The sequence below is a fragment of the Penicillium cosmopolitanum genome (assembly GCF_028827165.1).
Source record: "Penicillium cosmopolitanum strain IBT 29677 chromosome Unknown utg000004l:1.0-4361866.0:1.0-4365735.0, whole genome shotgun sequence".
Classification (NCBI taxonomy): Eukaryota; Fungi; Ascomycota; class Eurotiomycetes; order Eurotiales; family Aspergillaceae; genus Penicillium; species Penicillium cosmopolitanum.
Window position 1 is genome coordinate 194,050 of NW_026622674.1, and position 27,245 is coordinate 221,294.

A 27,245-nucleotide genomic window follows, 5' to 3' on the forward strand; every position below is an offset into this window, starting at 1 on the left:
CCGATTCTAAAACATCATTTACGACACAATTGGACAGAAGTGTTGATACCCTACACTAACGCGCCACCCCGCATCTCTCCTATCTCTAGTATATAATTCAAGCCCTCACAACAGTAGAGTAGTAGACATAACCCACATAACATTCTATGGATTACGGAAATTGTCAGGTTAGGGGTAATTCGAACGTGACAACTTTGGAGAGGAACTTGGTCCATGCTCTTTTATGTCGAGGCTCTATGCTTTGAAAGACACCGTAGTATTACAGATTCGCACTTCTCATCTCACATTGGTCAAGCCATGATTGAATCGTTTGAACCAACCCTTCAATCTCGGCCTCCGTGTTGCCAGAATGCAGACAGACACGGACTCGCTCCTTGCCCTCCGGGATGGTGGGTGGCATGATGGCACGGACGATAAACCCATTTTGCTGGCAGAAAGCCGCTAGCTGACGAGGCTTGGAGGTTCGTAATGAAAAGATTGGAGATGTGGGGAAATGGTCGACCTCGAAAAGAACCGACTGGTCTGTCCGTAGGCTGTGTAGGCGGGTGTGAAGGTGTCGGATCAACTCCTGGACGCGTAATTGTAACTGTTTCTCTTGGTTAGTAAATGCAAAGTTGTGGCCACTCTGCATAAACTGGATGGTACCTACAGATTCCGTTTCGCCATTCGCTAACAGCTCATACGCTGTGCGAATAGATGCAAGGAAGGGAAAGCCAAGCGCAGTGGTGTAGATCAGACTCCGCGCGTAGTTGATTAGGTAGTCTTTCGTTTCTTGGCCACAGAGAACCATCGCTGAATCAGAGAAATTAGCATGTATTGGTCGCAACACTCGAAGACATCATCACATACCACCATGACTGGCCAATGCCTTTCCGAATGTGTGCACTCGGATGAACATGCGATCCTGAACACCCAGCTCCTGGACAACTCCAGAGCCCCGAGGTCCAAATACGCCAGTGGAATGAGCCTCATCGACCATGAAATACCCATTCTGGTGGGGAAGAAGATCGTCCACTACTTGAATGAAGTCTTTTATAGGGGCCACATCGCCATCCATGCTGTAAATAGACTCAACCACAATGAACACATTCTTAGTGCCATTTCGAACAGACGGATCTTCATTGATCTGGGCCTCAAGAGCATCACGCAGGCCTGCCGCCGAGCTATGGGGGAACATGACGCGCTTTCCGGCGCGAGATAACCGCATTCCCTCATGTGCACTGGCATGAATGAGCTCATCATAGAGAATCACATCACCGGGCTGCGGAATACTCGACAGAACGCCGACATTAGCATCGAAGCCAGAATTGAATAATAGAGCGGTGGGAGCTTGATGGAAATCAGCCACGAATCGTTCCAATTCCTCGGCATAAGCGGAGTTTCCATCTAGCAATCGTGACCCTCCGCTTGCAAAGGGGAATGAATCCGGTGCATTGTTGAGGTGAGTCATAAACCGATTTCGATAAGCTGGGGATGTCCCCAGTGAAAGGAAGTCATTTGAAGAAAAATCAACGGTTTCCTGGGGTAAGACGGTTAACCTCCGGCGGGCGGATTTGGCTTCCCGGCGAGACAGCGCTCGCGACAAGGCATTCACGAGCGATTGCGGAGGATGCGAGGAAGATGACGCAGAATGCGCGGCGGGAATAACCCGAGAGTCAGACATGATGAAGTCGATCAAATGAAGATCATGAAATGGATGGAATGCTAATATAAAATGACGTGCCCGGGTGGTTCAAGTTGGATGGGGCGGCTAGGCTCGGAGAGATGTAGATGCAGTGCCTCTTGCGCGAACGCCGGTTCCTGTGCCTAGGCCTGCAGAGGGTGATGGGGATTCGGGCACGGCCGTCAGCGATCCGCACTTTAATTCTCTAGTTCGAGGGCGGACCACGGACGAATCCCGGGAGCTGCGGAGGTGGGGAGAGAAAGAGAGGAGAAGCAAGGCGATGCAGAACGGAAGAAGCGGAGGAAAAAGGGATAATTGATGGAATGAGTCAGTCCGGGGTCAAACTTCCGATTCAAGTGAATGATAAAAGTCAATGGTAATGTTTTGTTGATGTACGGAAAGCGAAAGTTGACCTCGGTGAAGAGGAAGTGTGGAGTGGAAGAGAAGGAAGAAGGTTGGTGATTGGTTGATACGGCCCGAAACCGGAATGGACTTCTTATCCTGTCGCACTCTCTTGGTGCTGCAAGATATCTGGAATATATCGTAGTCAGCAGATGAATATTTTGAGAGATTTTCAATCATTATTTATATGATGTCTCTCACCTCTACTTGCATGTAAATATGAACAAAAGTGCCAGTGATGCCCTGTTGATATCACGTGGCCGGGCTCCAACTCTCGTCACCTGACTGCATGTGACCCGCGGACAACCGCGTAGCAGGTGGTTATGTATGGCCTCAACGGTCTTTTCTCGGGATTGGTTAATTTTGTTGAATGTTTATGATTTGGTTTGATTATATTGGGTCTTCGAGTCCTGGAATTTGTTGATTGTAAGCTAGTATAAGGTGCTAGTATATCTCTATTCAAGAACCGAGGAACTGGTTAGATATGACTCAGCAAATCAGTTCCTGAATAAATGCAATATACTCCGCACAACATATAGAATTATTTATAATCGTGATTATTGGTAAACATTGTAATAATTGTACTATATACTCCGTACCTAATACCTACGGACTTTCCAAACCGTTGGGGTTGGCCAACTTCGGCTGGACTTGGTGGACTGGTGGACCTTCCCGCATTCTTCTCCCTCCACTCCACTCTCTCTCTCTCCCCCATCACCTCAACCTACTCTCTCCCAACTTCCCATTCTCTCACCCTCAACAATTGATATACTCAATTGTATCAAATTGCATTAATTGCATCAATTCAATTGACTGTGCGACTTCACGATGCCCCCCGTCGGTGCTGGGCTGTGGCGCTCCTTGCCCGCCCACCAAGTCTACGGCGCCAACACTAATGTCGGCAAGACAATTGTCTCCACCGTTCTCTGCAATGCTATCCAGAACCAGAGAAAGAAGGCTGCCTTCTTGAAACCTGTCTCAACTGGCGCTTTAGACGATGCCGACGACCGGTGCGTGTTCTCACTACCTTTGATCAAAACAAAGACAGCTTAACTGACTCAATCACAGCCATTTGTCGCGGTTCGGAGCTGGTACCCTCACCAAATGTCTCTACCAGTTCGATGAACCGGTTAGCCCTCATCTCGCGGCGAGGCAGAAGATGGTGAGTGGCTCACTGATGCACCCGGGCCGATCACCCCAACTAACATCATCAGATCCCGCGAGATGACGATCTCCTCGCCTCAATTCATCAGACTCTGTCCGACTGGGCTCGGTCGGACATTGATCTCGCCTTGGTGGAAACCGCCGGTGGTGTTCACTCACCAGGACCTAATGGGAATTCTCAGGCGGACCTCTATCGGCCTCTCCGGCTGCCCATTGTCCTAGTAGCCGATTCGCGCCTCGGAGGCATCTCCTCCTCCATTTCCGCGTATGAGTCACTTGTTCTCCGCGGTTATGACATTCAGTCCGTGCTATTGTTCCGCGATGACTACTACCAAAATCATGAATATCTGGCCGATTACTTCAACAAGAAAAGTATCCCGTTGGTCTCGCTCTCCGCACCACCTCCGCGGCCCCCGGTGGAGAATGCCGACACTCAGGCCAGGGATGAGGAAGCCATGTCTTCCTACTACCGCCAAGTCTCCGCGGAGTCAGACATTCTTCGTTTACTCGAAGAATTGAACACTAAAAACCAGAAGCGCATCACGCGTTTAGAAGAGATGGCCGATCGGGCGCAGGATTTGATCTGGTATCCTTTCACTCAACACCAGGGCATGAAACCAAAGGACATCACTGTCATCGACTCTGCTCATGATGATTACTTCCAAACCTTTGGTTCGAGTCAATCAAAGGAGTCGAGTGCGGAGTTGCGGCCAACTTTTGATGGCTCGGCTTCGTGGTGGACGCAAGGATTAGGCCATGGAAACCCTGACCTGGCCCTCTCGGCTGCCTATGCTGCCGGTCGCTATGGCCATGTTATGTTTGCTGGTGCGGTTCATGAGCCTGCACTTTCACTTGCGGATCGTCTCCTGAAGACTATTGGCAACCCCCGCTTCACGAAGGTCTTCTACACTGACAATGGCAGCACTGGAATGGAGGTGGCCGTGAAGATGGGACTCCGTGCCGCTTGCGATAGATATGGCTGGGATGCCAGCCAGGAGCAGATCAGCATTCTCGGCCTCAAGGGGAGCTACCACGGTGATACTATTGGGGTGATGGACTGCTCGGAGCCTTCTACTTTCAACCAAAAGGTTGAATGGTACCGCGGTCGGGGCCACTGGTTTGACTTCCCTCTTGTCAAGATGGTCAATGGGACCTGGAAAGTTGAAGTCCCTGCTGAGTTGAAGGCCGACCTGGGCTCCGAGGATGCCGAATTCGAAAGCCTCGGATCTGTTTTTGATCTCGAGAAACGCTTGGGATCAGAAGCCACTCAACGATACAAGACCTATATCCACCGCACAATCAAGGACCTCGTCGAGCGCCACGGTATGAAATTTGGCGCTCTGATCCTCGAGCCCGTTATCTTGGGAGCAGGTGGCATGCTGTTCTGGTAGGTTTTCCAATAAGTACCAGCTCGCCATGATTTCCATACTAACCTTCCCAGCGATCCTCTTTTCCAACGCTGCTTGACCGATGTTGTCCGTGATCACCCAGAGCTCTTCTCCCCCAATGCTTCGTCGCCGAAATCAGCCCCATCCTGGTCCGGCCTACCAGTCATCTTCGACGAAGTTTTCACTGGTCTCTACCGCCTTGGCCGCCCATCATCTGCATCCTTCCTCGACGTGCACCCCGACATCGCTGTAAACGCCAAGCTGTTGACCGGTGGCTTGATTCCTCTGTGCACTACCGTTGCAAGTCAAGAGATTTTTGACACATTCTCAAGCCCGGAGAAGAGTGACGCTTTGCTTCATGGTCACAGCTACACGGCTCATGCAGTAGGCTGCACTGTTGCTGTGGATTCTCTCCGTACTATGGACGACATGGACAAGAATGGGTCGTGGGATGGATTCAAAGCGGACTGGGATTCCAAGTCGGTGACGTCTACCAGCGGGCCCTCCGATGTTTGGAGTGTGTGGTCACAAAGCCTCCTTCAAGACCTCTCTCGCGCAGAGACGGTTGAGAGCGTATTTGGTATTGGTACAGTGCTCAGCATCTCATTGCGAGATGCTGAGGGTGGAGGTAAGCAAATTTGCATCGATTCATTCATGAACAAGCACTCTAATATATCAACAGGTTATACATCAACGGCCGCAAAGGGCCTTCAGCAGAAGCTGGCTGTTGGCGGAGATCAATTCAACGTCCATTCGCGGGTTCTGGGCAATGTCCTCTACTTGATGTCCAGCGTTACATCCAAGCCCGAATCACTCAAGGAGATGGAGAAGCTTCTTCGCTCGTCCTTGATTTAACGAAACGAATTATGCCTGTCGATGTGTCTCTTGAGCATGACATTCTGATGGCGGTCTGTTTCCCAGATCGCTGTACATGACGCTAGGGAATATATAAGGCATCGAATCTCAATGACTGTACATAGTATATCAGGCAAGCAATCAGGAATCATATGGCAACCTTGAAGTGCTTCAAGTTCAAATTCTCCGCTCAACTTCCTAACAGAAGAGACATTTGTAAACAGGAGGCCGCTGATAACCAAATTAAGCGTTGGGCTGAACTTTGCCATGATTTCACATTGAACGATTGGGGCCGATATTTCTGCCTCATAGCCTGATAACCAACGAGCATCTGGGCTACCCCTTGGGGCTTAGACTGGTTTTCCGACATGAAACCTTGGAACGTCACGAGGCTGGCCCCCAAATCTGCTTCAATCTTGGAATTTGTTCTTTGGCTTCGGCCCCTTCGATTTGTTGACTGCGTGCGATCAACCACTTTCACTTTCTTGGAATCCAGGACTCAACTTCTTTATGGAAAACTCTTTCCATTTTGTAGATGGCTTTCAGCCCGATCGGATCTCCCAAAAATTGATGCGTCGGCATGTTATGAGAGGCAAAAATGCGGGCAAACGGCTTCATCGGAGATCGAGAAAAGACTTGACTATAGATGCTCACCCCTTCAAAGAGACCAATATACACTGCCCCGGTCGACAAGAAGCGAATTTAATCAGATTCCCCAAGTCGTTCGGACATGAAACCCTCACATGCGTTCCTCCTGTGGTGGAAGTCGATCAACGTGCGCTCGGGATTATCAACAGATGTTGGTTCAGCCCTTCTGGAAGTGGAAATTGCTCTAATCGAGTTGCCAGTCTTCAACCTGACAAGTGAACGACTATACCCTACTAAGATTGGGTTCCCGTTGTCCGATGCTAAACATCTGTGGCTTTCCTTGCTGTTCACGGATGAGGCTGGTGAGGCCCGATGAAATTCATTAAGTTGAAAGATTCTCTAACTTCGAATCAGCCTACCACTGCAACCTCAATCTAATGGAAACGTGTAATGAAATTTACCTTGGCCGTGACAACAAAGCCCAAACGTTGCTGAACCGATCAAAGACATTAATTCAGACCCAACGAAGGGTCGAAAGTTGCGATGCTCTTTCTGACTCCACAATGGGACTTGTCACATCACTCATCACCCAAGAACAAATACGGAACCAACAATCGGCTGCTTTAGTGCACGCAAGAGGACTGCAAAAGATGGTCGAGCTACGAGGCGGACTCGGTCAACTCGAGCAAAACCCCACACTTGTATTGGCAGTTTGCAAGTAAGTGAAGAGATCCAGAAATTGGAAGATTCTGGCTGACAGCGGGGACTTAGAGCAGACATATTACTTTCCTTGCAATTTGGAGAGCCAACGATGTTTTTCAGAGATAACCTGACTGAAGTATGGACTACAGCGGCCTCCAAAAATTACGATTTCGATGAAATTGGTGTCATACATTGCGAGAACCTGCATCCGTATCTTTACGCGATATTTTGTGACGCCACGAAGGTTTGCTCTTTGCTGAATAAAAATACTAAACAGCCTCTACTTGATTTTATCAGCCTAGAAGAGATTTTCGTGTCGATTTGCTACCGCCTCCTACGATTCATTCCAATCCATCCTCACACTGGGAGGATCGACTCGCAGAGTGCGCTAGGTCTTGGATTGCTCATCTTTACGATGACTACCTTTTTCCAAGCGAACGAAAAGCGAATCATGGATTTCAAGGCATTATGTGTACGTTTCGAAGATCTCCTACGCGGTAATCTTTCGGGATTTGGAGACGAAATTAGCCTATGGCTGCTGGCTTTGGGCGGGATCTGGTTTCAAAAAGAGCTGGTCACAGATCACGTCGCTTCTAAAATGCGAAATTTGTGTTCACTTCGAAAGATCTACACTTGGGTCGAATTTCGAGCATGCATATCTAAGTTCCCCTGGATAACAGTTATCCATGATTGTCTCGGTGAAGAGCTCTGGAACCAGACACAACGAATGATTCAGTGACAAAATAAACTATGACAGCATTCCATTTGAATCCAACGGATAAGAATTCCAGACCAATGGTTCGTTCACCATTCAAAGGCCTGCTTGGCCAAACTCTCGGAAAGACCCCACAGTTTCTCTGCCTCATCATTGGAAACTGCAAGAGGATGCGCCTTGCCACTGATTTGACAATTGTCAAGATATGATCCCCAATTTTCGCTGTCGCCTTTTCTTTCCCCAACACCTTGAGCAAGTTCCGGGTCCAATGCAGCGACTAGACTCGTCGATGCTCCAGCTCCCAACGTTCTCGGCTTGAATACGCTCTGCCTCAGCTTCGCAAAAGTCTCCTGGTCCTCCCGAGACATGTTCCGTCCTAATTCAGTCTCTATGACTCCTGGGTGCAATGAGACACTTAGGATCCCATATTTGTAGAATAAGCGGTTGTTGGCAGCAATGCTAAAAAGGACATTTGCAACCTTGCTGCGATTATACGCATCCAAAGGAACGAAAGATTCTTCTTTGATATTCGGACATCCACACATCGCAAACCACTGGTAGTCAGGCTGTTCTTCCAACGGCAGATCCTTATTTCTCTTCTCAAAATTGATGTCACTCCAGCGCATACCAGAGACCTGAGGTGAAGCAGCGCTGACATTGATTATGCGAGTAGCACCTTTGGGATTTAGCTCTGCAGCTCTGATGAGCTTTGGCATGATTAGACAAGCCAGTAGCCAGTATCCCAAGTGATTTGTTGCAAAGTGCAACTCAATGCCATCTTTGCTGAGTGTGCGCTCTTGAATGCCCATTATTCCAGCACTATTAATGACTATATCGATTGCGGGTATGTCTTTCCAGCTTATGACCGTGGCAGCTGCATCTCGGACCGATTGTTGGCTGGAAAGATCGACCTTAAGACCACGATAGTGTACATCGGGGAAGGCAGCCTTGAGATCATCGATGGATTGTTGAACTTTGCATGGGTCTCGACCGACAATTATGAGCATTGAGGGCGACTGGGAGGCCTAAAAGAAAAAGCGGAAGTCGCGTCAGCTAGATAGTTTTAACAAACGTTTCGAAATCGCATACAAAAGCCTGAGAGGTGGGAAATCCAATGCCACCGCGATTCACACCAGTAACCATGATCGTTTTACCACGTATTTCAGAGGGAAATGCCTCTGCGACCTCAATAGCTTCTGTATTTTCCGAAAATTCGGGATGGGTTGTAGCAGCCATTGTGTCAAATAGGTCGGAAACAACTAGGGTATGCTGGGCAGATTTGTGGAGGGAGAATGGGTATAGAGCTCGTGCTGGAGTCTTTTCTAATGCCTTCCAGTGAGGGATAGCCGTCCTATTTATGTTCTCGCAAGGCCGATCAGCGTAGCATCGTCAGTTGCGAAGTACATATTTCAGATGGCATCGCTATTTTTGACCAATGAGAGATTTCTTTCCCTTTTAGGTTAGTTAATGTTGCCCTGGCCAATGAGATAATGAATAAACATGTGGTCCCCGCTAGAGTTGCAGCTTTTAATTTCCCAAACTGACGATCAATCAATCAGTAAAGATACTGAAGGCACCGTCTAAGTTCTAAGAAAAGAAATTAGGTTGAGTTTGCAAGGCAGCGTGGGGGCATAAATAATACCCAGTTGACGAAATCAGAGTCCATCCATTCACGTATATCAGTCCAGTCTTCGACTGTATTTTCAGATTGAATCTCCGAGTTAGGCGGTTGAGCGGTAGCCGTACTGGACTGGATCCTGTGAAGACTTTTAATATACCAAACCATCCTTGATGGAGGTTGACTTACTGCAGATGGCAAAGTATTCGATATGACTTCGCGCACATTGCGCTTCGGCTGGAAAGACTCTCCATGCGCTGGGCTAGCCTTTGTATCGCCTCCCGATAGGGTTCCAGATCACCCGATGGCTTGTCGAGTAGGCATGAGTTGAGAGCCACGGCGGCATGAAGTACCTTCAGACCCGTCACTCCAGTCAATAGCCAAACAAAGCTTCGGAGCAATGGAGCTTCATATATCTGTTTATGAATTGAGATCAAAGCCATGGCAGAACTGAGGCATCTTTCTCTCGACTCTGGAAGAAAACACGGCGATTTCGTATGATGAAACGGGCGATGCAGAAGTAGGTAAAGATGATGCGCATAACTTTGCAAGACGCACCAATATCCGTATGCAGTTTGATCCAGGATATTTGGAGATCCATCAATCATATAAGTGGAGTCCCAATTTGCTTGCTCCTCGGCAATAGCGGAGTTGAACTTCTGTAAAGAGCTTTGATCAAGCCGCACGGGACCGGAGATATGGCGACAAATATGAGTAGAGAGCCGGAATAGACGAATCTTAGCCATCATGACCGACATCTGGGTGGGCTGGCTGAATGAATCAGCAATACCGCCTTCGGTAATGTCGAGATCATTGACATCAGCAGGCATCGTGGCCTTGATATCGAGTAAAAATGACATGTCAACATCCCTGAACAGAATTCCTTGGTATGTATGAAGCGTCAATAGACCAGCCCAGCAGCGCCGTCTTCTCTGGGTTTCTATGGGGTTCATCCCTCGAGAATCCGCATTGCACCGTAGTGCAATACCCATATTTAACGCCATGCCTAATAATGCCCATCCTTGATCTACGGATTCATTATGTGACAAGCTATAAATAAGCATCAACAGTGCCTCGAATGTGCTGAATTTGTGCCTGATGAAGAACTGATCCTGTAAGAGACAAGTCATTGACGCTTGTAAAAGTCTGCGAGACACAGATGTGGTCGTGAAATCTTGGGCGGAGCTGTCGGAAATGGTTGGCCAGATGTATAGCAGCCTTGGATCGCTTATGTCCATCGTGTTCAGTGCTAGAGAGCACATTGAGAAAAGTAGAGCCAGCCAAGGAAGATCGACTTGACGGGACTGAGGTTGTTGTGTAAAAAAGGCCGCGTACTGAGACTGAAAGGTTGGGCCATGGAGAATTGGAAACAAAGGATGTATTAGTTGGAAGAAATGAGAAATCAAATAATCACAACAGGCTTTTGGCGGTAGGGGATTAATGAGTTCTTGCAAAGGCAGGCGTGGACCTGTTGAGAGAGGCGACATTGTGCCCTGGGTGCCATCTTCTGGCGCAGGTCTTTCGAGCACCGTTTCCCAGTGACTATCGGAGAGTACTTCACTTGCGTCTGGGACCAGCGAACGATTATTTGGCCCCGAGGATGTACCAGTGACGATATTCTCACCTAACGGTGAAGATCGTAACTCCGCGGTATTGCTTTTCGACAGCGGAGTTGCGGGGGTTCGGTGATGGCTTCTCGTCTGAGAAATTCCAGATGGAACCTCGTAAATACAGGCATCGCCACGGTTGCGTCGCTTACAAGTAGCACACGGATGTTGGCGGTCGCACTTCAATTTAGAGCGTCGACATTGCTCGCAATTCACGGGTTTGCGTTTCCGGCGATAGACCCCAGGGCTATGACCTACTGGTGTTGTAGGATGTGGCAGACTATGGCTCATTGCTCGCTAAAAGGAAGGCAGACGAATCTGAATGGCGAAGACCGACGCGTATCGAAGATGTTGGTCGGAGATAGCAGAACTTCAGTTGAAGGCAGGGAAGTCGGAGAAATGTGGATCGTCTCGCCACGCATTCCAAAGTGGCTCACGCGTTAAGTCCGACGCATCGGAGAAGACTGTATAGCACATATCTCGCTGTCAACAAATTTACGGAGATTAATATACTGAGAGTAATGACTCAGGACAGTAAAAATATAATTATGATGCATTTCAATGGAGAAAATAAGAAAATGAGGTTATCCAACGCCAACAGCTGTCGTGAAGTATCCTGGTCAGTCGGAGATATCGTCTCCACCTGGTGGCATCATCTCCGATGGTTGCATATCTTTTCAGGATCTAGACAAAAGTTGACTAATTGACGCTCTTTCTCACTTAGTGAGTCAAAATGGTTTGTTTAAATAAAAATCCGAGCCCCCAAACTAAAATTTAACCCTACCTCGATGCCCGTGTCTGTCTCCCACTACAATGGAGAGCTATTTTCAATACCGAAGAATACAAAAAGCTGTCCGCCAACAATTATCAGAGGTGAAGCAAAATTGTACTTGCATTGACTACACTGTCGGATGTTCCCACGATTCAAGGTGCGTTTGATCTCAGTAGAATCTGATTTCTGATTTCTGACATTTTCCGTTTAGTTGCAAATTGAATGTCCATAGCAATGACCGCAAGGACCTGGAAAAGCAGCCCCCTACAGAAGTCGCCACGCCTGATACTTTGATCCTCGTGGGCTGGGATGGCAAGGATGATCCTTTGAATCCTGCAAATCAAAGCGTTAAGCGGAAACTTTTCATGACCTTCCTGGTCTCTCTGATAGCACTTGCTGTAACTGCAGCATCTGCGATTGATGCTTGTGGCGTCAGGGAATATAGCGAATATTTCCAGATATCTGAGGTTGTTGGGTCACTCGCGACAGGTAGGCCACTCCTCCCTGGTAATATAGAGTAATGAGGTTTTCAGCTAACTTTTGAAACTTGATTAAAGGTCTCTTTCTCATTGGATTTGCCTGTGGCTCCTTGCTGTCTGGCCCCTTCTCCGAAACCTTCGGTCGCAATGCAATTTATCTTATTACGATGCTGATTTTCCTCATCTTTGTGATGGCATCGGGATTGGCTCCCAACCTTCAAAGTCACCTTGTTTTTCGCTTTTTTGCGGGATTCTTCGCCTCGACGCCGCTCAGTTGCGCCGGAGGCACTGTCGCAGATCTGTGGAACCCAGTCGAAAAAGCATACGCCTTTCCTCTCTATGCTATCCCCGCTTTCACAGGGCCGATGATCGGTCAAATTATCGGCAGCTATATCCCAACTACGTTAGGATGGAGGTGGCTGGAATGGATCATGCTCATCTTAGGAGGCCTAGTCTTGGTTGTGGTTCTTATATTCCAACCAGAAACTTATGGCAATCTTCTTCTCCTTTGGAAAGCAAAAACACTTCGAGAAGAAACAGGCGATAAAAGATACAGGGCTCCGATGGAGATGAAACGTGAAAGCCTGGGCCAGCGTTTGCGGATTTCCGTATCCCGACCCTTTGCGATGTTTTACTCAGAACTGATCATTATTCTGATGTCCCTATACCTCACTATTATGTATATTGTCCTCTTCACCTTCCTTGAGGGATATACCTACATTTTTGGGGAGGCATACGGCATCTCTGAAGGCTTGACTAGTCTTTGCTGGGCTGGAATGCTGATTGGCACTATACTCCCTGTCTGTGTGGTGCCGATTGTTTACAACTGGACCGTAAAGGAGTATAAACGTGGGAATGATTCGTTTATTGCGCCTGAGATGAGATTGTGGTATGCAATGCTTGGCGGTGCGCCAGCAGTACCGATCAGTTTATTCTGGATGGGATGGACAAGTAATGTGAGTCCTTGCATTCTTCCAGTCCCTTCAAAGCCCGATATCGCTAACCTTTCTTTTACTCAATATCTAGCCTTCAATTTCCATTTGGTCTCCCCTTGTCGCGTCCGTTTTCTTTGGCTACGGTATCACGACAATATTTTATCGTCGCATATATGTATCTCATCGATTCGTATGATACATACTCAGCGTCTGCCCTCGGTTTCTTGGTTTTCACGCGATACGTCGTCGCAGGGGGTGTCACTGTCGCCGGCGGTCCGATATACGAGGCGATAGGTGTCCAATACACGCTTACAATACTTGGGTCAATCAGTGCTGTTATGACCTGTGTGCCCTATCTTCTCTACATATATGGACCACAGATCAGAAAGCATAGCAAATATGCAGTGAATATTACGAGGACATGACACGGTCGAAGAAATTCAAGGCTGCTTTGAGATACAATAGTCAGCCCTGGTGAGTGAAGTGAGTCCAAACAATTATTCCAGTGGAATAAAAGGGCTTTGATTCACTATGGTTACCTAAAATACTTTTAGAATTTTGATTTTCAGACAGAGATATTGTCGCAATGTATTGATAAACACCTGATAGATAATTCATATTTTGACTTTTGCTCCGAAGTGAGCCCACGGGCGACCCTTTGAATCCTCAAATAAAATCATATAACAAAGATATTATTAGTTTCCGCTTTGTCCTATGAATGGGACAAAAATAAATGGCGGTTTCATTGCTCTACTTCCTTTATCACAGAACAATCATGCTATGAAATGAAAGAGTGCCCTCACACCATTCCAGGTAGACTTTGTGATGACTTAGTTCTATGTCCCGACACAAAACTATGGTATTTTACACATAGGATTTGGCTCGAGTCTTTAATCAAGCTTTTAAATTAGTCCACAAAGGTGAAAGACAAAGGGGTTATTTCCTTTGCCGAGGATCGGCTCTATTTCTGAATGCCGACCGCAGCCGCTCTCATTTATAACCCGGCTCGAGTTCGAGTCAAGACCCATCGATACTTATCTCAATTAAAGCACTCTGTCATAAATTATTACCATCATGTCGAAATTGTCGCCTACTCTTAAGGCCCTTATTAGCTCCCCGGCGGCACGCCCTTCCACAGTGCCCGCACCAGCGCACATTACTTCAGTCTATCAAGCTATCCGACAGACTGCCATCACCAAGCGCCTTTCGGAGTACTCATGGCTGGCATTATCGGTATGGATTAGTCCCATCCCATCTTTTAAGTTGTTTGTGCTAACTCAAATTTCTAGGCCGCTGCTACAATGACCATGAACTCCCCTGAATCTCTCGCCGCCCTATATCGGCTTGGGGCGACGTCTTCTGGGCCTGTGCAAACTGCCGAGTTGATTCGCGAGGTCGGACTGAAGTGCATCAGTTTCAACGGCATACCACGCACCATTAACTGCCTCAATGCATTCAAGGCCGATCTTCCGGACTCTGTGAGCAGCAAGCTCTCAACCACCCCGACCCGCGCCCCAGTTCCAACCAACATAACTAGTATTACTTGTCGCGGAATCTCATTATGGGACTCAATTTACCACCCATATGAGCGAAAGCTGTACAATAAACTGGCAGATTCCCACCCAGATCTCCCGATTCACATTTTGAACAGTCACTATGGTTCCTTGCTCTCTGATCCCGTCCGGTCCACCGGTGCGCAGGTTGGTCGTATTTTGACTTCGATCGTTGCGGTGTCATGCTTGCGTGCGCAATCAGGAGTTGGGCCTCAGGTAACCTCACATGTCTTTGGCTTGCGCAAGGCTCTAGAAGATGGGACTTGGAGCACTGATATTGAGACGGAGGAGGGAGCTCGATGGTTAGCGAGTGATGAGGGCAACACTTGGATCTTGAATAGTGTAGATTCGATTGTGGAGGCGATTGGAAATGGCCATGGATCAAATTTTGCACCTGGAAGGCAGTGATTACAGATGACGGTTATGGCGTTTCCTTATCTGCCTCCAATCCAGATGATACCTGGAGCGACTTTATTCAGCGGTTAAAGTAGTGCAAAATTTTAGACTTATACAAGACAGTTAACTATAGACGGGAATCTTGAATGTAGTTTTGTATTGAATAGCCACTATCGTACGATCTCTAGAGCACAATACAAGTCCAAAGTCTTTGTGCGGAGGCTAACTGATATCTGGTAGAAATCGATTCACTTCTTCCAACCTTCCCACCTTTCGAAAGCAGCTGTATCGAGATCAAACAAGTCCAACATCCTCCCCACACTGTGGTTGATCAAGTCTTCCACCAAAGATGGCTTGATGTAGAATGCCGGTACCGGTGGAAAAATAATAGCTCCAGCTTGTGTCACAGAGAGCATGTTTTGCAAGTGAATTGAGTTCAATGGTGTTTCTCTTACTGCAAGAACCAGTCTCCGCCGTTCTTTCAATATCACGTCGGCAGCACGAGAGATGAGGTCGTCACAAATTCCTGAGTTTATCGAAGCAAGTGTTTTCACACTGCATGGGACGACAATCATTCCATCCACCCGAAAGGATCCGCTTGCTATTGGAGCAGACATATCGTTGGCACTGTAGACATGGTCGGCAAGGGCCCGGATGTTGGGAATGGTGTAGTCGGTCTCGTATTTGATAGTAGCTTCAGCCCATTTGGAGATAATGAGATGTGTTTCGACATTGAGACTACGCAATGCAATGAGTGTTTGGATCCCTAATATTGATCCTGTTGCACCTGTGAGAGCAACGATGATTTTCCGCCGCGGTGGTGCAATATGTGTATTGGTTTCGGTTGGTGGTGCATGGTCGCCCCGGGATGTGAAGAAGTCCATAATGTAAAATTGGTAGCTAGAATTCACTGAGAGCAACCTCACGGGAGAATTTGATTCATGAAAAGAATGAAACCATGCTTGAAATAGGGGTTGCACAAGAGATAGTTCTCTCGCTCCAATTTGGGGAACCCCCGCTTCTCGAGAGGGCCATGCGAGCACCACCATCCAATGCCCCGTTAGCTAGAGCGCCTCTTAGGTAAATTTTGGACCTATTATTGTTTCTTGACCTCGCAAAGCTCCCTTTTATTGAATGCTTAGCGCAATAAATGGTCAGTTTCCTCTAAATTGGGGGTCCCATCTTCTTGGGACATGCCCCAATTTGGGGTAATATACTGTCCCTCCGACGTCACAAATAGAGACCAAATTCCTCATCCGTGCAGATATTACTATTTGTGAAACCTTGCATAAAGCAGAGTATTGCTCTTCTTCGGCCGCTCTTTCATTTTGAGCTATTTTCCCACCATGGCTACTCGAACCGCAGCGGGGGACCTCCGACAGTTCCTCAAAGAGCTGCACGATGAGAACGACCTTCTTATCGTCAAGAAAGAGGTTGATCCTGCTATGGAATTAGCGGCTATAACACGGAGGGTCTATGAGACTGAAGAAAAAGCCCCTCTCTTCGAGAACATCAAGGGTCGAGAAGGAAACGGCCTCTTTCGCGTGCTCGGAGCACCAGTTGGACTCAGTCGCGTTCCCGGCCAGAGATTTGGTCGGATCGCGAAGTCCCTCGGCTTACCCTCCAAAGCATCAGGAAGTAAAATTATCGCCAAGATCAATACGGCTAGAAGCCTTCAACCGCTAGAGCCAAAAGAGGTCTCGACTGGTCCTGTGAAAGAGCATAAGCTTTTCGGAGACGATATCGATTTGACTGCCCTTCCGACCCCTTTGTTACATCAACATGATGGAGGAAAGTTTCTCGAGACCTTTGGTATGCACATTGTGCAAACACCGGATGGAAGTTGGACGAATTGGTCGATCACTCGCGGCATGGTTCACGATAAGCGCAACCTTGTCGGTCCTATTATCCCCAAGCAAGATATCGGCATCATCTATCAGATGTGGAAAGATAAAGGCGAAGATATGCCTTGGGCATTATGCTTTGGCGTACCCCCAGCTGCAATCATGGTCGGTGGTATGCCGATACCGAAGTGGACCGACGAAGCTGGATTCATCGGTGCACTGGTTGGAAACCCCCTTGAAGTCGTGAAGTGCGAAACAAACGATATCCGAGTTCCAGCAAATGCCGAGTTTGTATTCGAGGGAACTGTCTCAATCACCGAAACTGCTCCCGAGGGCCCTATGATGGAATACCATGGGCATGTTTGGCCGAACAAATCTAAGCCGTGCCCTCTTTTCAAAGTGAATGCCCTCACCTACCGCGAGGACCCGATTTTGCCGATCTGTATAACTGGAAGGTCAACTGAGGAAAGTCACACAGTGTGGGCTGTGATGATCGTTGCGGAAGTCTTGCATATTTGTCAAAGCGCAGGTTTGCCTATCCAGAATGCTTGGTGTCCCTTTGAATCTCATGCCATATCGTATGTCTTGCAAGTGGACCGCAAAAAGCTGTTGGAAATGAAAACAAACATGTCCGAATTTTCCAACAAAGTCGGCCATGTGGTATTTGGCTCGAAGCCGGGTTGGTACATGGGCAAGATTTTCTTGGTTGGGGAAGACGTTGACCCAACGGACCTCCGTGACGTTATCTGGGCCGAGTCAACACGCTGCGAGCCTGGGACAAGCGAGTTCCTGTTTGACGAATATGGAAACATTCCGCTGATTCCTTATGTGGGATACGGAACCAAGCCGGAGCGCAATCACAAAAAGGTCGTCAAATGTTGTATGCTACCTTCGGAATTCGAAGACGAGGAACTTTCTTGGAAAGTGGGCTCTTTTTGGGGGTCTTACCCCAAGGATGTTCAGGATAAAGTGGAGCGCGACTGGGTGAAGTATGGATTCGAAAGTCTGTGATACCACTTGGGTATAGCAGCTGCTACACAGTAGAGATACCACTGGGGAACCTCAACATCAGACCATCATGAGGGAAGTTGACTGTAGATAGAAAGACTTGATAATTACTAAATTCAAAGTCGAGGGATCCTGGTGATTCAGTCCATCTCATTTCAATCCCAATGACTTGTCGCGGGACTTTGAATATCATGAACTGCATGTCTTTGTCCAAATATCAGCAAGATTATATCGTAGTACAACGCGCGTCAGAGCTCCATTTGTACCTTTACTCACATGATTATCCGTGAATCCGTCATCGCATCTTCATAGTGCCACATCCCCACTTTCCTCGTAAAAGATTATCCAAGTCCTCGTTTCCCCCCACTGACTCATCCCCCAGATTTGAATCTTACATCAAACCCCGCAGGTATCCAAACCTCATCCAAAATCCTCTGAATTGAATATTATGAACAAATTTCCATACAATATGGCACAGACCACTCGTTCCTCAACCCACGACGCCTATGATGCCCGCCCAAGGGACAACGATCCCCGCCCGGCCGCGGTGGATGACTACTTCAAAGCACATCTCCATGCAGCAAGCTACAACGATAGCTTAGAAGTAATCCGCAACAACTCTCTGGTCGCAGGTCTCCCGGACATAGCTTGTTCTCCATCACAAGCCAAACTACTCATGCTTCAGGCCCGTATGTGCAATGCAAAGCGTATCCTTGAGGTTGGCACACTGGGCGGGTACAGTGCCGCGTGGTTTGCGACCACTAGTCCCGAGACGAAAGTGACTACCATCGAGTTGGATAGTCATTTCGCCGAGGTAGCGCGGCAAAACCTCGAGAAAGCTGGATTGATCGACAGAGTTGAGATCCTGCAAGGATTAGCAGTTGATGTTCTTCGGGGTATTGAGGAACAAGTTCAAAGAGGGGATAGGGAGAAGTTCGACTTTGTGTTTATTGATGCGAATAAGCAGGACAATCTGGTGTATTTCAAGGCCGCGATGGGTATTACCAGGGAAAGGGCGGTTATCGTTGTTGATAATGTTGTGAGGAATGGAAAGGTTTCTTCTGCCGAGGAAGCTGAGAAGGATGATCGCATCAAGGGAACAAGGGAGTTGGTTGAGGCAATTGGGAAGTTGGATGCAGTTGACGCAACAGCAATTCAGACAGTGGGAGAAAAGAACTATGATGGGTTTCTGGTTGCAATGAGGAAATAAACCAGTTTACTGATCGCTTACGTGTTGCAGTTAGTGAGTGAAGGTGCCCATGAAGACAATAGGCCTGTGTTTGAGTCAAATCATTGAAAAATATCCATAAAAGAATCCATGCTGCTTCATGTGAATCACTGTAGACCAATCCCCAGCGCGAGCTAAAAATAATAAGAAAATCTTTATACAGTCATATGCAAATACATTCATGTCATCTCCATCTTTACTCCATAATTTCCAACGAGTCAGCAATGGTGAACTTGGCGTCTGTCTTTTGCTGCACCTCTTCAACCTCCACACCCGGCGCCAGTTCAGTCAAGGTGAGCTCGCCGGTGGCCCGGTTCACTTGGAATACACACTGTAAAACGTTGTTAGTTTCGAGACTCGACTCTCCCGCTAGGAAGGTAACATACCAAATCTGTGATAATTGTGCTGACTACATTGGCTCCAGTTAGCGGCAGGCTACACTTCTGTACAATCTTGGGTGACCCATCCTTGGCCACATGGCTTGTTGCGACCACAATCTTGGTTTGGTCTGGGTTGGAGATAAGATCCATAGCGCCACCCATGCCCTTGAATACCTTGCCAGGGATCATGTAGTTCGCCAAGTCACCGTTGGCGCTTACTTGCAGAGCCTGAAGAAATATTAGCTGAAGGATCCAGATGATAAATTCGGTTTACTTACTCCGAGGATCGACACATCAACGTGACCACCGCGAATCATGCCAAATGATTCAGTGCTATCAAATGTAGCGGCACCGGGAACCAAAGTCACGGTTTCCTTTCCTGCATTGATGATGTCCCTGTGGCATTGTGAGAAAATGGTTTGTGCATGAACGAAAAAATTAACTTACGGATCGACCTCGTCCTTGGTTGGATACGCCCCCTGTTCAAGTTAGCTGCCATACATCCTTGTTTCGTCGATATATCACTTACCATGCCTAGAATTCCATTCTCAGACTGGATCCACACCTTAACATCCTTAGGTAGGAATGACGGCGCGAAGAGTGGGAATTCCTGTTGGCCATGATTAGAGTGATTAAGATCATCATGGGTGGTCGATACATACCAACACCAAGATTCACATAGAATCCTTGCTTCAGCTCCTTAGCCGCGCGACGACCAATCCGCTCTCGTTCGATTTGTGCAGCATTCTTGGTAGATCCAGACTCGGCAGAATCCTCGGCCTCTCGGAGCTTCATGATCTCGACATGCTTCTCGTCCGTGGCGGGAACTATACGGTCCACAAAGATACCGGGTAGGTCGACATCATTTGGGTCGATGGAACCAAGAGGAACGATGTTTTCCGCTTCCACAATGGTCAACGTGGCTGCCTTCGCCATGATCGGGCCGAAAGCCTTGGTAGTGTATCTGGTTGATGTAAGTCTTGTTTCCTTTCTGAACTCGGGGAAAGTACCTACCGGAAAACACAGTTTCCAGCCTCATCGGCCTTCCATGCCCGCAATATAGCCACATCTCCAGTCAATGCCGTCTCCATGAGGTATGTCTTGCCATTGAAGTCGCGGGTCTCGCGGGGCTTGCCCGATTCCAGGACCTTGCCTGATTCATCCATGCGAACAGGAATCTTTCCTTCTTGTATATAGGTGTCTGAAAAATCCGTTAGGTTTATAAATATGCTATGCTCGGCTCGATATCACTTACGAACACCGGTCGGAGTGAAGAATGCTGGAATTCCGGCGCCGCCTGCGCGCAGGCGTTCTGCCAAGGTGCCTTGGGGGCAGAGTTCGATGGCGATATTTCCTGAGAGGTACTTTTTCTCCAATGCTTTGTTATTTCCCAAGTAGGACAGGACCAGTCGGTCTATTTGGCCATTGTGTGACAAGGTTGAGAGGCCTCCTTTGCCGGCGGCACCGGCATTATTTGATACAGCAGTCAAAGAGTGTAGTTGATCGACGCCTCGACGGTGCATGGCATTGATCAGCGTTTCTAGAGGCAGAAAGAGATCCAATTAGCATTTGGTCTCTTGGATATGCTCCCCACTATCTGGAGAAGAACATTGTTATCCGAGACCTGACTGACCTGCAACACCGCAAAGTCCAAAGCCTGAGCTGAGGATGGTGGATCCGCTCTTAATATCACGCACCGCAGCATCTGCGTCAGGGAATAGTTTGGAGCCACCGCGCTCAATTTTGGGAGCGAGAGAAGGGGTCGGGGCCGCGGTAGAGTATTTGGATGCGAATGAGGGGACGCGCGAGATCGGACGCGCGGCACGAAGTCCGATATAGAGTCGTGGCCGGCATGTTGCGAGGGCTTTGCGCGATAATGCCGTAGAGGTGATTCGGACGGTCGCCATGTTGGAAATGATATATGATCGAGGGGAAAATGCAGAGAGACAAGAGCGAAACTCGATGGTAATTAAAGAATTCGAAAAGGCCGAGGAGGAAGCCGGTTCGGAGCTACTTCTGCAGCCGAACTGACGTCAGCGAGAAGTAGAGAGTAATGCTGTAAGGCTGTAAGGCAGGGATGCAAGAACCAAGCGGGCAGAAAAGTAGCAGGTATTGATTTGTGAGCCTGGTCCACAGGGTCCAAATGTAATCAACCTTTCCAATTATAATTGTGGTGATTGTGATGTTTCCTATGATTTCGGAGCGCGGGGATGGATAGTGTCACGTGATGTGTATGGCTGATCTTGAGTCACATGATCAGGACGATCGCATTCAGGCACTAAGGCGCCAAGGCACCAAGGCACAAGGCAGAAATATCATTCTGCCTCGGCACAAGTGATGAGGGGAGATACGAGTATATCCGTAAATCTAGATAATCTAGTGGACCATACACTCAACGTATACTGTACTATGTAGTCCCCTGGAAATATTCTAGTATACTCGGTAAACTACACTATCGCCAGTACTCAAGTATGCCAGTAATGCTTGCAATGTCACTGGCTGCGGGTTTCCCGAGTCGGCCGAGAGCCCCAGCTTTGCGATTTCTCCCCCGGACTCCTTTAGCCCGAGCTTCCTAACGTCACCATCTTCACTTATTGCCTCTTTTTTTCTTCTTTTCCTCCATTCCTCTCTCCTCCTCCCCTCTACCTGTATACCCATATACTCACACACCCATACACCCACCATGAGTCAAGGGAAACTCACCGGCGCCGCCGTCGCCGAGCACAACTCCAAGAATTCCTGCTGGGTCATCGTTCATGGCAAGGCCTACGATGTCACCGAATTCCTCCCAGGTATGCTTGCATGCACCTGGGCACTACATGTCTCGCGATATTCTATTCCCCTGCTAACCGCCCCCAGAACACCCCGGCGGCCAGAAGATCATCCTCAAGTACGCCGGCAAAGATGCGACCGAAGCATACGAACCAATTCATCCCCCAGACACCCTTGACAAGTTCCTCGACCCGTCGAAACACCTCGGTCAGGTCGACATGACCACCGTCGAGCAAGAAGAGAAGGAATTTGATCCTGAGGAAGCGGGCCGCCTGGAGCGAGTCAACCGCATGCCCCCACTGGCCGCTTGCTACAACCTGATGGACTTTGAGGCTGTTGCCCGTCAAGTTATGAAGAAGACTGCCTGGGCCTACTACTCCAGCGGTGCTGATGATGAAATTGTACGCACAATCCCACCCCTCCCCTTCCTCCGTTTCCCAATTTGCGTTGCGTGGCTATATACTGACCATTTCAGACGATGCGAGAGAACCACGCCGCTTTCCACAAGATCTGGTTCCGCCCACGAATCCTAGTCGACGTCGAGCACATCGATATGTCAACAACAATGCTTGGAACAAAATGCGATATCCCCTTCTATGTCACAGCCACCGCTCTGGGCAAACTGGGCCATGCCGAGGGCGAAGTCGTTCTCACCCGCGCCGCACGCCGCCACAACGTCGTCCAAATGATTCCCACACTAGCCTCGTGCTCATTCGATGAAATCGTTGACGCCAAGGAAGGCGACCAGGTTCAATGGCTACAGCTATACGTGAACAAGGACCGCGCAATCACAAAGAAGATTGTCGAGCACGCCGAGAAGCGCGGGTGCAAGGGTCTCTTTATCACCGTCGATGCGCCGCAACTCGGCCGTCGCGAGAAGGACATGCGATCCAAGTTCTCTGATGCCGGCTCCGACGTTCAATCCGGTGACGGCTCCGTTGATCGATCCCAGGGTGCAGCCCGTGCTATCTCTTCCTTCATCGACCCCGCTCTCTCCTGGAAGGATATCCCTTGGTTCAAGTCCATCACCCGCATGCCGATTATCTTGAAGGGTGTCCAGCGTGTCGAGGATGTGCTCCGCGCCGTCGAGGCTGGTGTCGACGGTGTAGTCCTTTCCAACCACGGTGGTCGTCAGCTCGAGACTGCGCCTTCAGGAATTGAAGTCCTGGCTGAAGTCATGCCGGCCCTCCGCGAGCGCGGCTGGGACAAGCGCATCGAGGTCTTCGTTGATGGCGGTGTGCGTCGCGCAACCGATATCCTCAAGGCCCTGTGCCTCGGCGCCAAGGGCGTTGGTATCGGTCGACCTTTCCTGTATGCCATGTCCGCTTACGGATTAGAGGGTGTCGATCGCGCGATGCAATTGTTGAAGGACGAGATGGAAATGAACATGCGTCTTATTGGCGCGACGCGAGTTGAGGATTTGAATCCTAGTTTGCTCGATACCCGTGCCCTGCTTGCTGGACACGCTGGCGTAATTCCTTCCGATACTCTGGGCCTTCGTGCCTACGATCCACTGGAGGCGCCTCGCTTTAACGAGAAGCCTAAATTGTAAGAAAAAATAAGCCTGGCGTGGGCGTTGTGTTTTTGTTGAATATTTTATCCCGACTGCTGGGGTCGACTGCATGTTGGATACGTCGAAGTCGGAAACCTACCTAGGTAGTATATATATCCATATACCCAATCAATCAAGACTCATGATATTAGAACAGAAATTTCTTTCTTAATACCTAGCACCAGGGCAGCTAGGAAATAGTCCAGAGACATTGTAATCACATGTGAATAATATTCTGACAGTATTATTAGTAGCAGGAACCTTCAAGTTGGAATATTAGTTCGTGACTCTTTCAACTTGAAGTTGCAACTGCATGCTTTTGCAGGAATTATGTGTGTAGGCTATTATATCAAAAAACGCACAAAAATTACTCAACCTTCGCTCTTGTGGCGCAGTTGGTAGCGCGCCAGACTTCTATAAAGGAGTACATCTGGTGGTCCAGGGTTCGAGCCCCTGCTGGAGCTTTTTGCACCTCTTAACTCCGTTCGGTCTGAGTGGTGCTTTTTTTTTTTGCTTTCATCGCCGCCACTAGTAGTTATAAGTTTGCCTGAGTGATGAATAAGGGAAAATTAGTGATGTGGTGGTGAGAGCGTAAAGCTGTTTACAAAGGACGGAAGCACGGCAACCTGGAGGCCGCAGCGCTACAGGCACCCACGCCTCAACAACTTCAAGCTTGTTTCTCACTATTTTTTAGTCTATACAGTATGATCTTCACTAATTCGCAGTGTGGTTCAGGTTGCATATATCTTAGTAATATAAATTATAAAGCCGTAGTAGTGCTATATACTTTGCTATATACTTGAAGGCAAGCCCCCAAAAAGGTTGCCATCCCAAGGCTCCGTGCCGCTGTAATCAAGATTATCAAACCAGCCACCCAGATCCAACGGCTGGAGAAGATTAGCAAATGAGTCGTATAGAACGAAGTCGGTCGATGCTTCACATACCGTAAAATCACCCAAGTCTGCAGAAAAAAGGGAAGGAAGATCAAAGTCATTCGATATCCCTGACGCTGGAGTCGTGCTTGCAGGCAGTACTGGCGTCTGAAACGTCAAGTCAGTCAGAGGCTGCATGAGCAAAGCTTTGATCCGGCAGGGACTCACCTGGCCAGCCTGGCGGTCGGCAATGATTAAAGCATCTGCATACGAGACGCCATTCAATAATGTCCGGCAAACTCTAACTGCTCTCTTCGACGACGCTTCAACGTTGACCATTGGGTCCTCCCCCTTGATACGCGACTTGACCGATGCTAGAATAAGGGTCAAGAAAAAGTACGGCTTGCAACCCTTGCCACTGGGGCCGATGCGTCGTCCGAAATCATTCATGGTTCGATCCACAGCTTGCAGCATGACGCTTTGTTGAGACTGAACCATACTCATCAAGACACTGGAGTTTACGCCTTCCATTGTCGGTCCAAGAGATTGGCTCATTTCTTGCGCCTGGAGTGAAAGTTCCACGCAAACTGTTATCGCGGCGTGAAATATCTCATCCCGGAACATCCCACTTCCCAATTGAGTGATGTGCGGGTACTGGATGCTTTGGGGGGATGGGGGAAGTTCCATTTGAGACAACATGTCCAGAGAAACTTCCAAGCATACCTTTCGAGAATACGAACATTTTGGGAGACGCGCCACGCTGAGCGAGAACGGGCGATGCAAAGCGAGGAGGAATTTTCTCATCAAGAATAGATGTAGAGACTGGGCGAACCGATGACGTGCCGTTTTAATCGGGTCGATGTCTGGTGTGTGATCGTCAAACAACGATGAAGCATGTTTTGTCGACCGGAGAAGCTCTTCTCCCATGCGCAGGGCATCGTCATAGGACAGGTTGAAGTTGAGGGTATTGATCTTGCGGGCGATTCGATATCGCAGGGGTAATGTTTTTACCAGGATTGTCTGGTAGAAGTTTTGACTAGTATTTGTCAAGGTAGATTCGGTAGGGCTGTGTTCCATCTTCTCGAACATTTCGTTATCATCCCAGTTTGACGGTGCGTCGCAATCGCACTCGTCCAGGTCCACAGATGGCGGCACACCGCGATCGAGGGATATTTTCAGATCCAGCTCTACAATGGTCATCCAAAGCCTCCGGCGAAGTTCGGCCCAGAATGGCGACATGGCTTTGCGAAATCGTGACGGATCCCGATTCAGCCCCATTGTGATGGCAGATCGGATCAAAGATCCAGAGGAAGCCCAGGCAACATCTCCGTCCCCGGCGACCCCGAGTCGTGCAACCAGTAATAGACATTGAGTCTGGATCATCTTGAAGTCAATACTCGGACTGACAAAGGTACAAGAGATATAGGACTGCACGGCCATGATCCACTTCATTGCTGGATTCTGGTAAGAATCTCGGTCATCCCGCTCTGCAGATGGTGTATAGAAGCAGCTCCCTGCTGCCATCACAGCGAGTAGTTGAGCGATGAATGATGAATCTGATTTCTGGCCAGTCGCCCAGTAGTCGGCATATTGCTTCAAGAACGTGGGAATATGTAGGATGCGAAATGTGGTCTCAAAGGTGTCCAGATATAAGCCAAGAAGCTGGTCGGCCACTTCTCGTGAAGGAACCATCTCGTCCAATTTGAAAGCTTGCTCTCGAAAAGCGCTCTGGTGGTCCTTGCTTTCTCGGGACCATAAGTCACATTTGAACTTTTTCATGTCGGTGTATTCGGCATCTTTGCAGTTGTTGCGGCCACGCCGTAGGAAAGACCCAATGTCTTGGAACTGTAGTCTCGGTTAGTATTGATTCGTTGATATTGAATTTTTCCAAAGGGATGGGGTTAGATACTCACAAAGGATACCGTTGTCGTATAATGGCTTCGACCAAAGTAGCGTGTCTTGCCCTTTTTGCCTCGGAAACTCGAATCAGGCAAGAAGCGCACTCTATCATCAACACCCAGCGCATCTGAGCTATTCTGAGAGGTGGTGATTTCGGAGTATACATCGGAGATGGAAGTTTCGGGAGTCTGTAGGACATTCGATTTCCCGAGGCTTTTTTTCTAGCATTCTCATGCGGTTCCGAAGCTCCTGAAGCTCGTTGGAGCTACTGGCTTTCTGGTTACTTTTGGACACACGATTAGAGCTTGATTTCGGCCCTAGTTTGGCATCAAAAACAAACATGCCCCCTGACGTTTGGGACTGGTCGTCGTGGCCATTAGGCAGACGGGTGCGCGATAGAGGCGGCGACATGCGATGCGAAGACTCCGAGCTAGTCACTGGTTGCGGACCAACAAAGACACAGCAGTCGGCAGTCTTTGAGCGAATACATTGGCCACATGGTAGCGACCGATCACATTTGAGCTTACGTCGTCGACATTCGGTGCATGAGAGTGGGGGTCGGCGTCGTCGCTGCACCATTCTCGCGGGGTCACCGCTCTCTTCGTGGTGGAAGTCATGATGGTCGGCCATATCGGTTCATTTATAAACTGAGAGGGAGAAGATGGGAGAAAGTTTTCGTGCGATTCCAGAGCTCAAATCCCCCGAAATGCGCATCTGTTGGGGTGAGGAGTAGAGCACTAAGACTTGATGCTGCTGACGTGGAAAATGACACGGAGTCTGCTCCCGAGCGTTTTTAGCTCTGATTGCGTCTGGGATTTTTTGTGAGGAACAGTTGTATCGAAGGAAAAAAATT

The 27,245-nt window shown here is 48.6% G+C and overlaps 13 protein-coding genes across 13 annotated transcripts; 7 read left to right on the plus strand and 6 right to left on the minus strand.

The window, feature by feature from the left end:
• Nucleotides 1-259: 259 nt before the first annotated feature.
• On the minus strand, nt 260-1,663 carry N7509_001497 (aminotransferase class I/II-fold pyridoxal phosphate-dependent enzyme; the record flags this gene model as incomplete). Its single annotated transcript, XM_056626134.1, has 2 exons — nt 260-792; nt 850-1,663. The coding sequence occupies 2 exons, from the start codon at nt 1,661-1,663 to the stop codon at nt 260-262; spliced, it is 1,347 nt and encodes a 448-aa protein (XP_056491929.1).
• Nucleotides 1,664-2,893: 1,230 nt separating this feature from the next.
• On the plus strand, nt 2,894-5,472 carry bioDA (adenosylmethionine-8-amino-7-oxononanoate aminotransferase; the record flags this gene model as incomplete). The annotated part of the gene is made up of 5 exons (XM_056626135.1): nt 2,894-3,075; nt 3,134-3,227; nt 3,280-4,616; nt 4,671-5,245; nt 5,300-5,472. 5 exons carry the CDS (start codon nt 2,894-2,896, stop codon nt 5,470-5,472), a joined length of 2,361 nt encoding a protein of 786 aa, XP_056491930.1.
• Nucleotides 5,473-6,202: 730 nt separating this feature from the next.
• Nucleotides 6,203-7,501, plus strand: N7509_001499 (uncharacterized protein; the record flags this gene model as incomplete). Its single annotated transcript, XM_056626136.1, has 3 exons — nt 6,203-6,422; nt 6,475-6,778; nt 7,060-7,501. 3 exons carry the CDS (start codon nt 6,203-6,205, stop codon nt 7,499-7,501), a joined length of 966 nt encoding a protein of 321 aa, XP_056491931.1.
• A 65-nt stretch (nt 7,502-7,566) lies between these two features.
• N7509_001500 (NAD(P)-binding protein) lies at nt 7,567-8,713 on the minus strand (the record flags this gene model as incomplete). The annotated part of the gene is made up of 2 exons (XM_056626137.1): nt 7,567-8,502; nt 8,567-8,713. 2 exons carry the CDS (start codon nt 8,711-8,713, stop codon nt 7,567-7,569), a joined length of 1,083 nt encoding a protein of 360 aa, XP_056491932.1.
• A 315-nt stretch (nt 8,714-9,028) lies between these two features.
• On the minus strand, nt 9,029-10,993 carry N7509_001501 (uncharacterized protein; the record flags this gene model as incomplete). The annotated part of the gene is made up of 3 exons (XM_056626138.1): nt 9,029-9,064; nt 9,120-9,234; nt 9,285-10,993. The coding sequence occupies 3 exons, from the start codon at nt 10,991-10,993 to the stop codon at nt 9,029-9,031; spliced, it is 1,860 nt and encodes a 619-aa protein (XP_056491933.1).
• Nucleotides 10,994-11,515: 522 nt separating this feature from the next.
• N7509_001502 (major facilitator superfamily domain-containing protein) lies at nt 11,516-13,313 on the plus strand (the record flags this gene model as incomplete). Its single annotated transcript, XM_056626139.1, has 5 exons — nt 11,516-11,631; nt 11,686-11,963; nt 12,032-12,909; nt 12,980-13,031; nt 13,096-13,313. The coding sequence occupies 5 exons, from the start codon at nt 11,516-11,518 to the stop codon at nt 13,311-13,313; spliced, it is 1,542 nt and encodes a 513-aa protein (XP_056491934.1).
• A 649-nt stretch (nt 13,314-13,962) lies between these two features.
• N7509_001503 (uncharacterized protein) lies at nt 13,963-14,849 on the plus strand (the record flags this gene model as incomplete). The annotated part of the gene is made up of 2 exons (XM_056626140.1): nt 13,963-14,121; nt 14,178-14,849. 2 exons carry the CDS (start codon nt 13,963-13,965, stop codon nt 14,847-14,849), a joined length of 831 nt encoding a protein of 276 aa, XP_056491935.1.
• A 236-nt stretch (nt 14,850-15,085) lies between these two features.
• N7509_001504 (UbiX family flavin prenyltransferase) lies at nt 15,086-15,721 on the minus strand (the record flags this gene model as incomplete). The annotated part of the gene is made up of 1 exon (XM_056626141.1): nt 15,086-15,721. One exon carries the CDS (start codon nt 15,719-15,721, stop codon nt 15,086-15,088), a length of 636 nt encoding a protein of 211 aa, XP_056491936.1.
• A 462-nt stretch (nt 15,722-16,183) lies between these two features.
• On the plus strand, nt 16,184-17,692 carry N7509_001505 (UbiD family decarboxylase; the record flags this gene model as incomplete). Its single annotated transcript, XM_056626142.1, has 1 exon — nt 16,184-17,692. One exon carries the CDS (start codon nt 16,184-16,186, stop codon nt 17,690-17,692), a length of 1,509 nt encoding a protein of 502 aa, XP_056491937.1.
• Nucleotides 17,693-18,158: 466 nt separating this feature from the next.
• N7509_001506 (O-methyltransferase) lies at nt 18,159-18,899 on the plus strand (the record flags this gene model as incomplete). The annotated part of the gene is made up of 1 exon (XM_056626143.1): nt 18,159-18,899. One exon carries the CDS (start codon nt 18,159-18,161, stop codon nt 18,897-18,899), a length of 741 nt encoding a protein of 246 aa, XP_056491938.1.
• Nucleotides 18,900-19,113: 214 nt separating this feature from the next.
• Nucleotides 19,114-21,204, minus strand: N7509_001507 (3-oxoacid CoA-transferase; the record flags this gene model as incomplete). The annotated part of the gene is made up of 9 exons (XM_056626144.1): nt 19,114-19,248; nt 19,304-19,525; nt 19,576-19,693; nt 19,745-19,776; nt 19,827-19,907; nt 19,964-20,261; nt 20,312-20,498; nt 20,553-20,837; nt 20,931-21,204. 9 exons carry the CDS (start codon nt 21,202-21,204, stop codon nt 19,114-19,116), a joined length of 1,632 nt encoding a protein of 543 aa, XP_056491939.1.
• Nucleotides 21,205-21,980: 776 nt separating this feature from the next.
• N7509_001508 (L-lactate dehydrogenase (cytochrome)) lies at nt 21,981-23,621 on the plus strand (the record flags this gene model as incomplete). The annotated part of the gene is made up of 3 exons (XM_056626145.1): nt 21,981-22,089; nt 22,157-22,470; nt 22,545-23,621. The coding sequence occupies 3 exons, from the start codon at nt 21,981-21,983 to the stop codon at nt 23,619-23,621; spliced, it is 1,500 nt and encodes a 499-aa protein (XP_056491940.1).
• Nucleotides 23,622-24,412: 791 nt separating this feature from the next.
• Nucleotides 24,413-27,022, minus strand: N7509_001509 (uncharacterized protein; the record flags this gene model as incomplete). The annotated part of the gene is made up of 5 exons (XM_056626146.1): nt 24,413-24,508; nt 24,566-24,661; nt 24,722-26,338; nt 26,407-26,580; nt 26,687-27,022. The coding sequence occupies 5 exons, from the start codon at nt 27,020-27,022 to the stop codon at nt 24,413-24,415; spliced, it is 2,319 nt and encodes a 772-aa protein (XP_056491941.1).
• Nucleotides 27,023-27,245: the final 223 nt, after the last annotated feature.